The 12942-nt window shown below is 54.4% G+C and overlaps 1 protein-coding gene across 1 annotated transcript; it reads left to right on the forward strand.

Moving 5' to 3' along the window:
- The first annotated feature begins 397 nt into the window (after positions 1–397).
- On the forward strand, positions 398–1531 carry LOC124297064 (uncharacterized). Its single transcript, XM_046747660.1, has 2 exons — positions 398–572; positions 945–1531. Exons 1-2 carry the CDS (start codon positions 398–400, stop codon positions 1529–1531), a joined length of 762 nt encoding a protein of 253 aa, XP_046603616.1.
- Positions 1532–12942: the final 11411 nt, after the last annotated feature.

A 12942-nucleotide genomic window follows, 5' to 3' on the forward strand; every position in this document is an offset into this window, starting at 1 on the left:
CCAAAAGGAAGCCGGTTCGCCCGGATGCGGTCTTGATAAAAATAGCAAGCGGCAGTAATTACGCCGACGTGCTTAAAAAGGTCAAGGTGGGCGTGGACCCAGACAAGGCCGGTGCCAACGTCACGGCGGCAGGAAGGACTAGGGGGGGTGACGTCCTCCTAGAAGTGAAAGGCGTTAGCGGTGCCCGGGCTCTGAGCGAGGCGGTCAGGGGGGTTCTGGGGGAAGGGGCGAAGGTCTCGACCCTGAGCCGTCCATGGTCGTTGAGGTCAGAGACCTAGACGAGGTAACCACGGAGGGGGAAGTTAGGGCGGCCCTGTCGGAAGCCCTGAAGGCCCCTCTGGCGAAACTGATAAGGCTAAGGCCGGGTTTCCGGGGAACACAGACCGCGCTGTGCAAAATGCCAGAGCGGACTGCCCGAAAACTTGTGGCCCTAGGCAAGATCAAAATAGGGTGGACTGTCTGCCGGATCCGGGAGAGGGTCGCGGTAGATCGGTGCCACCGGTGCCAGGGGTACGGATACCACGCGACGCAGTGCCTTGGACCCGACAACTCCAACGCCTGTAGGAAGTCCGGTACGGAGGGGCGCAAGGGGAGGGAGTGCCAAGGATCTAGTCCGAGGTGCCTGAACTGCAGGAGGAGACCATTTTTCCGGGAGCGGCCGCTGCAGTTCGTTCAAGGAGGAACTACAGAAAGCTAAGCTCCGGCAGGGAAGGAGGGCCACCGGGAAGGTGAACAACAGCACACCAGCCACGCGGGAGACGGGCACGGCGGGGGTTGCGGCAGTAATGCTCTCCCCCACCACGCTTGGAGTATCATTCGGGCGGAGGCTCGAGTTCTCCACCACAGCATGCCAGGAGTGAGAGGGAATGCCACCACGGGACCCGGGGGCGGACCTGGAGTAGTAATACTCTAGGTCAATCTTAACCGGAGTCGTGCGGCCTAAGACCTGCTGACCCAGACCGCTGCCGCTCAAAGGGCCGAGATTCTGATAGTCTCGGAACCCAGCAGCGCGGGGAAGCAGGGAAGCTGGCTGGTGGACCGGAGGGGGGACGCGGCAATAGCGGCGACGAACAACCTCCCGGGCACCCTCACGCTGGAGGCAAGAGGGGAGGGGTTCGTCTGGGCGAGAACGAGTGGCTTAACAATCTTTAGCTGCTATTTCTCGCCCAACGTCGCGTCCGGAGACTTCGAAGCCCAGCTGGATAGCCTGGAGGCCAGCATCCGGACAACAAGAGGCAGGATCATCGTGGCTGGGGACTTCAACGCGAAGTCCCCGAGCTGGGGGTCCTCGAAGCTGGACGCGAGGGGCCAAGCCGTTGCCGAACTCCTGGCAAGGCTACACCTCCTCCCGATCAACGTTGGCGCAGAGCCAACCTGGTATCGGGAGAGCACGGGATCAAGGTCAGTGATTGACATCATGACGGGGAAACCGGAAGTCGTAACCGAAGTACAGGGGTGGCGGGTCCTGGAGGACGAAACCCTCAGTGACCACCGCTACCTCTTTATGAGCTGGGTACCAGAGAAGAGGTAAGAACAGAAAGGGAAGTGGCCTGACGGGGGGGGTGGATGGTCAGGAAACTTAACAAAGAGGCCATGGCAAACTCCTTCTGCAAAGGCGACACGAGGGGAACTCCAGAGGGGACTGACGCAGCTAGGTTGATAAGAAGGATCACCACAGCATGCGACGCGACGATGCCCAAGAAGAAACCACCCAGAGGCAGAGCAACGACGCACTGGTGGTCCGAGGAGATTGCGCAACTGCGCAGGGACTGCCTCCGGATCAGGAGGAAGGTACAGCGGGAGAGAGCAAGGGGTCAAGAAACGGACGCAAGCCTTGGAATCTTCCAAGCAGCCAAAAAAAGACTGCGGGGGGAGATCAAGGCAAGTAAGGAAAGGTGCTGGGAAGAACTGCTCCGCACGATAGAGGAGGACCCGTGGGGGCTTCCGTATAAACTGATCACGAAGAAGCTCGGAGGCACGAAGCAACCGGACGATCCCGAGGTGATCGAAAGAGTCCTGAACGAGCTTTTTCCCGTGCATAGGACCATGCCAACACCAAGAGAAGCAGGAGAGACTGAGCCGCCGGCCCCCTTTACAGAGGTAGAGCTGAAGGAGGCAGCCAAGAAACTAGCTGGTGGAAAGGCCCCAGGACCAGATGGAGTTCCAAACGAGGCTCTGGCAGTGGCGGTGAAAAGTGACCCGGAGGCGTTCCTGAAAGCCTTCAACGAATGCCTCCGGACGGGCCGCTTTCACGACAAGTGGAAACGCCAGAGACTTGTCCTACTGCCGAAGGGACCCCCGGAATCCAGAAGTACAGGCCCATTAGCCTCACAGATACCACGGGGAAACTATTGGAGAGGATGGTGCACGCGAGACTTGTGGAAGCCGTAGAAGAAGCGGGCGGTCTAGCCTGCAGGCAGTATGGGTTAAGAAGGGGCAGGTCTACGATACAGGCCATACAAGACGTGGTGAGTATCGCCAGAGAGGCGAATGTGAGGAGAGGGCGACACGCTACGCCCTGCTTGCTGGCGCTTTTGGACGTCAAAAACGCCTTCAACGCGGTGGGGCATAGCACAATACTAGAGGCAATAAAGAGAGAAAAACCAGCATGCCGAAGTACCTCCTGGGCATGGTCGCGAGCTACCTGGAAAAAAGGCAGCTCATATACCATACCAATGAGGGAATGAAAATACGCTTGGTAATGGCGGGAGTCCCACAGGGATCGGTCCTTGAACCGCTCCTGTGGAACTTAGCCTACGACGACCTGCTCCAGATCGAGATGCCAGAGGGGGTGAGCACCATCGGGTTTGCAGACGACATCGCGCTCCTGGTGACGGCGAGGACAGCGGAACTGCTCGAGGCAACGGCATGGGAGGCCATCAACCGATTGTGAGACTGGCTGAACGAGAAAAGGCTGGAGCTGGCCGAAAAAAAGACAGAAGTGGTGGTCCTGACTACGAGGCATAAACTCATAGTCAACCCCATAATGGTCAAGGGGCACCAGGGGCACCCGCGAAGAGCGCGAAGTATCTCCTGGCGGAAGTCACGTACTCAGTAATGCTGTACGGGGCTCCTGTCTGGGCCGAAGCCCTAAAAATGCCCAGAAATAAGAACAGAGTCGACACAGTGGGAAGAATCTGCGCACTGAGAGTGATCTCAGCGCACCGCACCGCATCCACAGCAGCGTTCATGGTGTTGGCGGGGCTGATCCCGCTTCACCTCATGGCGGAAGAGCGCAGGCGAATTTCTGCCGCGGAGGCGGAAAAGGGACTGCGCAGTAAGATCGCCAGAGCTGGGATCAAGAATGGGCCAACGGGGGAAAGGGGTCGTGGACCAGGGTGGCCATACCATCTGTCGCGCCTTGGGTAGAACGGAGGTTCGGCCAGCTGAGCTTCCACCTTACTCAGGGGCTCACCGGACACGGTTGCTTCGGTGAGTACCTCAACAGGATAGGTAAGGAGGCGAAACCGAGGTGTCACCACTGTGATGAGCCCAAGAACGACGCGGACCACACCTGGTTCCGCTGCCCGGCATGGAAGGACCGGAGCGATGAGATGGAAGGTGTCACCGGGAAAGTCGAAGGCATCGCCGAACTCGTCAAGGCGATGCTGGAGGCTCCAAGGAAATGGGAAGCGGCGCAGCGGTACGCGAAAGGGGTTCTGCGCGCAAAGTAAGAGGCAGAGAGGGTGCGACAGGGGCAACCGCCCAGACAACAGCCCACACCAGCGATCATTCGGCCTGTTAGCAGACCAGTGGACAGGCTGAGAGGGTAGGGGGCGGCCGGGTGCGCGTGTGATTTATCATACACACACTCGATTTGCTTCCTCAGAGGAGGCCATCTACACGACCGGAAGGACGAGATAAAATTAGCGAGTAGGGGTATCGAAGACACCATGAGAAGGGTGGAGAACCTGGCGACCGAACACGCAGCCAGGCCGATCCGAAGAGGGGAGCCCCGGCCCCCAGCTACGAGGACAGCGGAGGAGGGAGCGATGGTCCGGATGACCTACGGTGATGTGAATAACCTAGGTAACAACCGGGCCATCCTCTACATCAAGAGACGGTGGGGGGGGGGGGGGGGGGGGGCGGGCAGAAATTGGTCAACTCGACCAGCTCACTGGGGTTGCAACCCCCCGGGCGAGACGCGGTACTGCTGGACGGAACGGTGTTCACCGCCAGCTGTCAGTGTGGCAGCTCGGCGGAGCATGAACGAATGTTCCCGCACCACCGCACCACCGTGGAGGATGGGGTCACCAGGTCTGACTGGAGGCTGACAAGGGAGGTCAGGCCAAGCAATGCGAGCAACATGCCGGTGAGAAGTGGCGGTAGGGATACAAATCCGAAGGGATTGAAAGGGACAGGAGTGACGAGTGACCGACTTAAGTAATAACGTGAACAATACCAAAACAATTAATTAAACGGTATAGCGAAATGTGAACAGGCCACTGCACAGTAGTCCGAAAGCCCGAATTCTTGGCCAAAACCCCCAAAACCGAAAGTTATCATCCGAGGTAAGGCTTCACATATTTGTCAATAGATAGCATTAGAGCTTTGAAATCCAAAAGGGCAGATGTTCATATTCATTCCATGGCCTGTGGTAAGCCCTCGAAAGTGACCATTGTTGAGACTCGCGCGGGACTGCGGTGTGTACACGCTTTCGAGCGCGCGAAAAAAAAGGCTGTAGTTTTTTCAATTTTCATCGAAATCGAGTCAACCAAAATGGATATTATTCCTCAAGGCAAGTCAATTACATAAATTTTGTGAATGAACCAAGTTTCGGAATTTATGGCGATGATATTAATGATGCAATACGAGTGCTGGAAAATAACCTATTTCATTGAATTGCATTACTATCTGTAGAGAATTAGTTATGATCCCCGGAGATCCTGCGGAGATCTCAACGATTCCTAGTGTGAAAAAGTATAGAGAATGTGAAACCGTTGGCATCGCCTGCTCGTTTTTGCTCCATTGGTCAAAAATACGCATTCTTTGAAGCAGTGTTTTGTCGACTCGGTCGGAGCCTCATGGCCCGCCTCGTGGGATTAGTGTAGCGGGGCGACACAGACAACGTCATTCATCGAAACGACGTCGATGATGAGAATTCAGATAGCGATTAGTATGAATCTTTAAAAATTATGTTATTTTGTTTTATAAGAAAAAAGACTGTATGAATTAAAGAAATTAATTTACAAAATATCACTTTTAACAAAGTTGTACCATTTTTCACGAAATATTCCCGCCATTTTCTGTCCACCATTTTTAATTTCGCATTTTTACATTCGTTTTCGGAATCGACGACCCCAAAAACATTACTAGTATGAATTTCAGCGAATTGGTATCATTTTTCGCGAAGAACATCCGCCATTTAACGTCCGCCATTTTGAATTTTGCATTTTTGTTTTTTTTTTCCGAATCAGTGACCCAAAAAACATTCGTACTATGAATTTCTAAAAATTCGTACCATTTTTTGTAAAAAATATCTGCCATTTCGGGGTCGCCATTTTGAATTTCGCATTTTTGCATTCGTTTTCGGAATCGGCGACCCCAAAAATATTACTAGTATGAATTTCAGTGAATTGGTATCATTTTCCGCGAAAAACATCCGCCATTTAACGTCCGCCATTTTGAATTTTGCATTTTTGTTTTTTTTTCGGAATCAGCGACCCAAAAAACATTCGCACTATGAATTTCTAAAAATTCGTACCATTTTTCGTAAAAAATATCCGCCATTTCGGGGCCGCCATTTTGAATTTCGCATTTTTGCGTTCATTTTCGAAACCAGCAAGCCAAAAAACTATAGGTATAGTAATACTAGCAATTTTCACTGAGAAATATTTGAGTTATTAGTTTTGACCAGGAATTCGGGCTTTTGGACCACTGTGCACTGGAGTAATTGCACCAGCAATTCCGGCCGGCAGTGGGTTATATATAAACTTAAGTGACTCAAGTTGCAACAGGTGCGAGCAGGCCGGCGCGAAACAATGCGTCAGCGAATTCCGCGCCAGTAGTGGGTCAAGCTGACAGTGAAGCGACCACAACGAATGAAGGGATAAATGGCACAGGCCGGCGCGGAACACTTGTGCCAGCAAATTCCGCGCCAGTAGTGGGTCAAGCTGACAGTGAAGCGACCACAACGAATGAAGGGATAAATGGCACAGGCCGGCGCGGAACACTTGTGCCAGCAAATTCCGCGCCGGCAGTAGGCCACAGGCTGCGGTAGGCATGACACCTGACTACGCTCAGCACAGCATTATATAATAAGTGGCGTAAAGATTAAATTTATAAACAATAAATGTGTTGCAAGTGGTAACACAAACATACTCTCTAACATAGGCTAATGCGCTATTGCGCGGGGGCAGGGGAAAGCATACTAATACGATGCGCTATTGCGTTAATAGGTAAACTAAGGTAGTATAAGGCATACTCACACTATAATAATAAACTCTATTGCGTTAGCAGGTAGCAGGTAGTTAAGTAGGTAACTAAGTATGAGCCGGCACGGAACTGCTGTGACAGCAGATTCCGCGAGCCGGCAGCAAGACATTCTGTGCGTGCGGGTAAGAGGCCAGAAGAACAGGCCGGCCACAGGGACGAGGTGAAGTAATGCGAAAGCGGTTCCGCCTCGTCCTGGGTGATGAGCGGCGGAGGGGTTTTAGCCGGTATAAATCCGGCACTATCCGAAGACACCAACTTGAACATCCGGATGTCTTTTTGAAAATTTCCCCTTCGCCGCTGAAAAAAAAAAGTTCAGGTTAGGTTAGGCCGGTAACACACCGACCCCATGTCCTGTCATCTCATGTCAGACATCTTGCTCCCCAATCTTGTTGTTTACATTGGTAAGGTTAGGTAAGGTTAGGTTAGGTTAGGGTAGGTTCCCTCCACAGGGTCGCCACTTTGTCGTCGTGTGGGGGGCTTGAGGCTCGCTGTGATGAACTGTTGTAGCGATGCCGGCGGAGCCCTCGCACCCCAGAAGGTCCTACCATGCCGGTGAGGTCAATAGGGTGCGGGGAGTGACTAACGGCGACCTAAGGGAGGCACCCTGACAAAAACCCGTCATGGAGAGATTTGAAGGATCAAAACTTACGGAGTAGGGGTACGGAGCCCCAGCCACGGCGGCGCGGGGTGAGGAAGTAGGCCAGCGACCATTGACATCACGCGACTACAACGCAACAGCTGAGAGGGTGGACCCCATGGCCCTTCAGCCGGTAGGAGCGACAGGGAAGACGCTATGCACGGAAGCGGACCAACGCAGACTGTCGTGGGCCGGCATTATTGTAGACGGACCGCTGGACAACCCCTTTAAAAGCAAGAATATTGTCCGGAGATCTCCGCCACCAACCACAAGGCGGGAACACAGGACCAAGCCACATAACGACGGGGAGTGGTCAACGCCTCAGCTAAACGCGGACAGGATTTCAGGGAAACCGGAGCAGGGCGAGGGCGCGGACCGACCGGATGACACTGAAGGGACGGCAGCAGCCGAGCTACAAGCCTCACAGGCGCTCCAGCAGCAATGGCAGTGCGGCACAGCCAAGGGGCCCATAGCGACCCTCGAACCAACTGACCACGGCGGGGCGGACAGAGCCGAGGACAGAGGGGACATGACTCGGAAGAAGCCCGAAGAACCAAGGAGTGAAGCGTGGGAGGCCCTCACGGTCGACCCCACGAATGCCTGCAGGACGGCCGAGGAGCTCATCGCCATAAGCCGAATGACACAGGCGTTGTATGAGAAGAGCCGTAACCTTCACAGAGAGGAGAGGGAGCAGGCGACGGTCAAGCTGAAGAGGTGGCGGGAAGAACTGCGCAGGGAGATAGACGAGCCGAACACCGGGGCTGACTCACTGACCTCGGCAATGCGCAAGTGGGCGATCGAGATGAAGGGTGTGGTAGAGAACCTGAGCAGGCAGAACAGATTCAAGAAAGAGCTGGCCACAGACTTGCGCACGCTATGGAGTCAAGAGGTGGCCAGGATCACCGAGTTGAGGGAGGAGAGTGGGCAAATCACCACACAAGTCGAACACGAGGCGGGATACGGCGAACACACGGACGATACAGGCTGCACCGGACAACGGCAGACTGCCACTGGCCTATCAAAGCGCAAGCGAGCTGCAGCCAACAACACCACGGATCAAAAGGTGCCGCCAGGCAGTGGCACACCTTCACCTTCACTCCCACATCCACCAGCTAAGAGGGTGGTAGGCATCGGGAAAAGAAACGAAGGCAACGGCAAGGAACAGACTAACGAAGACTGCGACGACCGGAGGCGGCAACAGCAGCGATGGCAGTACTACAGCCCAGGGCGAATCGAATCAGATGCACTGGGGCACGCGGAAAAAGACAAAGATGACGAAGGTATAGCGAAAGATACTGGACCCGTCCAGGACGCAATGCACGCGCTCCGGCAGACAGAAACTGGGAAAGGCAGGAACCAAGCGGAGGAGAGCCCAGAGCCGCCCACATACGACCAGCCATCGACAACCAGCGCTGCACTGAGAGGGACCATCAGGGCAGACAACCTAGACATAATGGGCATTAGCAAGGCCGCCGCCTCAGAGGACATCATCGCCACTGTCCGTACGGACAGGCGCTGGAACTAGTGCGTCAGACCACGGCAGCATGCGGAAGGAACGCAGAAGTTCTGGGCCCAAGGACGAAAAGGATACACATAAGGGGACTGCATGACCCAACGGCGGACGAAGAGATTATCGAAGCGCTGGGAAGATACGCGGAGACGCGCAGCATCAAAGTTGTGTTCAAGATACAGGGCAGGCCGGGGACTCTGACAGCGTGTGTCGAAATGTCAGTGCGCGCCGCAACAGCGTGCGTGGAGAACGGCACGATACAGATCGGCTGGGCCAGATGGGACAAGGGAATTCGTAGACTTCAGGGGGTGCTTTCGCTGCAACTCCAGGGAGCATCGTGTGGTGGACTGCCACCAGAAGGATGGCGAACAGGCGTGCTACGTATGCAGCATTCCCGGACACATTGCTAAACTGTGTCCGAGGCGGGGCGCGGCAAACGGCCAAAAAGGGCGACTTGCTCCCCGACTACTACACGTACTCACGGAGGAACGCCACGAGGTGAAAAAGACGAAGGAGGTGGGGCGAGCAGCCTCTAGCAATGTACCCACCACCGAAAGAAAAAATCTCCGAGAAACACGCGACAGCGCAGGATAGGCATGGCCGGAACTTAAGCCTGCAGCTTCCCATCGCCGAACGGGGCGCGAAGGCGCAGCTGCAGCTGCAGCGGCGTTAGTGAGGTCAGACCGGAATTACAGGCCAACAATGGTAGACAAAGGCACCCAGACGGACGAGACCAGCCTAGACGATGAACAGAAGAGAAGCTAAGCTTCTGTGACACAGTGGAGCCAAATCGTTACACGGAATCCTCTGCCTCACCACACAGGGGACAGAACGAGCGGAGAGGAGGGAGCGGAAGGAAATGGCAAAGACGACAAAGACATCGGCGAACAAGAGGATGACAGGGCTACTAGACCAGGAGTCAGGGATCCGAACGCAGCGCCAAACCAACCGAAGAAAGAAGAGGAGGTGTGAGCACGCGGTCCTTGTCAGCCATCCGGAAAGCCAGTACGCCGAGATGGTGGCAAGGGCCCGGGAATGTGCCCAGGAAGCCTCGACCAACGCGCTTGCGAGTGGCGTCGTTGGAATACGTAGAACCAGGGCCGGGGCAACGCTGCTCCAAGTCGGTAGTCTGGCGGATGCCGACAACTGAGCCAGGCAGCTACAAGTAGCCATGGAGGAAGACGCCAAAGTGATAAAACTGTCTAATACGGAAACGCTGAAGATATGGAAACTCGATGCCATGACCATGGAAGACAAACTGGTAGCAGCAGTCGGGGCGGCAGTGGGAAAACTGGAAGCCGAGGAGCCGGCATACGTCGTCAGGATGTACAAATACCACTGGGAGGAGAAAGCGGCCATAATTAGGGTTACGTCATCGACGAAGAAAGTCTTCATAGATAAAGCCAACCTCAGAGTTGGAATAACACTCGCTAAGGTGTGCGGATCCCCAACCCCCAGGCGGCCAACGGCAACACGAACGAAAGGGGACGAGGTACGAGAACAGCAGCGACGACAGCAACAGCAACAACAACAACAACCACGACCCCAGCAAACACTCCCGCTACAGGTGGGGTCGCAGTCACCGCAGTCAACACTGCAAAGAAGCGAAGCCCCGGAAATCTCGGTGCAGAGTCAGCAGCAACAACAATAGCGGGTGGGCGAAGTTGAGAACAAACAGGAGAAGGCGACAGTGGCAGTTGGAAACGGAAGTAGGACGTCGTATACTCCAAACGGCGGTTCCCCGACCGCCATCAGAGAGGGCGGAGAAGAGCGCAGCCATAGGGATGGTATGGAGCTGGGGATGGAGATAGACACCTGGAGAGAGGGCCTGGACACGCCGCAGGGCACTGAAGCGGTGAACCCATTCTACACGCAACCACAGCAGGCAGCAACCATAAACGAGGGCACGGAGCAAACCCGTAACAACGACTCTGCCCACCATGCCTAGTCCTCAACACCAGCATGGATGGCGGCATAGCTGGGGGCGCGCCACTAACCACTGCACCAGGTGTGATAGGCGCCCGGGGGGAACACGGGCAATTGCAATGGCATAAGCGTGATACAGATCAACCTCAACAACTCATGCAAGGCACGACTACCTACTGATCGCCACATCCAAGAACAAGCGAGTGCAGGCCGCAATCGTGAGCGAGCCCAGCCGGAGCCAGGGTGGGGGAAGATGGTTTGACAGCTCGGACAGAAAGGCCGGTGAACTGGTCCTGGATAACACGCTGCCAGCCAAACTGGTGATCAGGGGGACAGGATATACCACGACACGTATTGGCAACGTCGTTGTGACGAGCTGCTACTTCTCACCCAACAAGACGGACGAAGAATTCCAGGAATATCTGGATGGACTTGTCGAGGCAGCGCTCAACAAACCAAAGGAGAAGGGGGTCATAGGCATCATAGTGGCAGAAGATCTAAACGCATGGTCAACTGCGTGGGAAAGCGCGAGGCAGACACACGTGGGCAGGCCGTGGAAGTGATGGCAGCGCAGGCAGACCTCATGGTCTGCAACCAAGGGCAGCGGCCGACGTTCGCAAGAGGTACAGCTACATCGACTGTGGATATAACGCTGGCATCAAGCTCGCTCACTGAAGCAGTGGCGGGTACATGGGAAGTCAGCCAGGACGAGAGCCTGACCGACCACAAGTACGTGATGTACGAGACTAGCAATCGGGACTCAGGTGCGAAACCAGGCCGGGTAGCACAGCCAAGGGGAGGAGAAGAAGTGGAACCCACCACCAGTATTACCAGGGGATGGATGATAAGTAAGATAGACCCAAACAAGTTCCGAGCGAAACTACAAGAGGAGTTATTGAACAGGCTGCCGCAATGGGCCCAGAAGACATCGGATGACCCCGAGGTGGAGGCTAGAGAGCTGCGAGAGAGAATCGAGAGGGCCTGCGACGTTGCAGCCCCGAGGTGACGCAACTTTACGGACAAGAGGCCAGTTTAATGGTGGAATGAGGAGGTAACGGATGCACGACGGGAGTGCAGCAGCACCCGAAGGACACTGCAAAGAACTAGGCGCAGAGGCGCGACAGCGGTGATGGATAACGAGGTGAGTAACGCCGACGAAGCCCAGAAACGCGCAAGGAAGAGACTCCGGACCCTCATCGTCAGAAGCAAAGAAGCGGCATGAAAAGAGCTGCTCAACAGCATAGAGAAAGACCCTTGGGGAATACTATATAAAATATGCGTGGGCAAGCTCCAGAGCAGGACAGTGCTGCACCCAGAGGACGCGAGGAACGTCGTACGCGAACCTTGTTCTTCTCCGCAAGGTTAAGCCTGGGGCTGATGGGAAACAGGCGTACAGACCGCTCTCCCTGCTGAACGGGATGGCTAAAGTCTTCGAAAGGATAATCGCCCAACGAATAGTGAAACACTTCGCGGACACCAATGCCATCAACGACAGGCAATACGGATTCCGGGTAGGAAGATCGACGATCGACGCGGTAATGCGGTTAGAGTTGGCTATTAGAGAACAACTGGACAGGAATGCGATGTGCTCCGTGGTCAATATTGATATTGTAACGTTCTTGGACGTTACGGAAATAAATATGGATTCGTGAGTTTGATTATAAGCCAAAATCAAAGGCGTAAATAAATGTTGTGAAAAAGTTTCAATTGCCGGGTACGTGTTTCTGGTTTTAAGTCTGAAACAAGACTGTTTTTACAATAATGTTGGTTGACGCAGCAACCTTATTCTTTTGAAAGACATCAGAGGTTTATAAACGTCTTTCATCTATGATGACTACTAGATCATCAAAACGGGATAAATCGGGTGATTTCACCCTTTGTAACACTACTCCCCCCCGAGAAAAAGAGTCGTCCCGACCCAGTAAGGATAAAACTGTTAAGCTTGACTAGCGTGCTTGTCACGAAAGTCTCGCATGCGCGCGCAACTGCGCCATGGAAGCTTCTCGTCGGTCTCCATGCGCGCCCATGAAAACGGCGCTCAAGCAACGGCGAGTCAGTCGTCTCGTAGACGTGACCCGAGCAGGAGGCACGCATCAAATAAAACTATTCATTACTTTATTAACACGTGTACAAACTCATTCAATATCCTGATGACTCCTTGAACATACTTCAACAGGTTATGGGCCCAGTTGCGGTAGCGAGAGTGAGACTTGCTTGAGAGAAAAAAAAAAAAAAAAAAGGATCGCGTAGACTCACGTGTTGCGAAAAACGGTGTCGGCCATTTTTTTAAAAGTCGAAGTTTTGAGAACGCGAGTGATATAAATCGTCGGTGAGGACGATGTCAGACGATTTATCGAGAGGAAATGTGCCGAAGTTCGATGGCGGCAATTTCCAAGGATGGAAATTCCAGATCAGAGCGTCGCTGATCGCAAGT

The sequence above is a fragment of the Neodiprion virginianus genome, chromosome 2 (genome assembly GCF_021901495.1).
Source record: "Neodiprion virginianus isolate iyNeoVirg1 chromosome 2, iyNeoVirg1.1, whole genome shotgun sequence".
Classification (NCBI taxonomy): domain Eukaryota; kingdom Metazoa; phylum Arthropoda; class Insecta; order Hymenoptera; family Diprionidae; genus Neodiprion; species Neodiprion virginianus.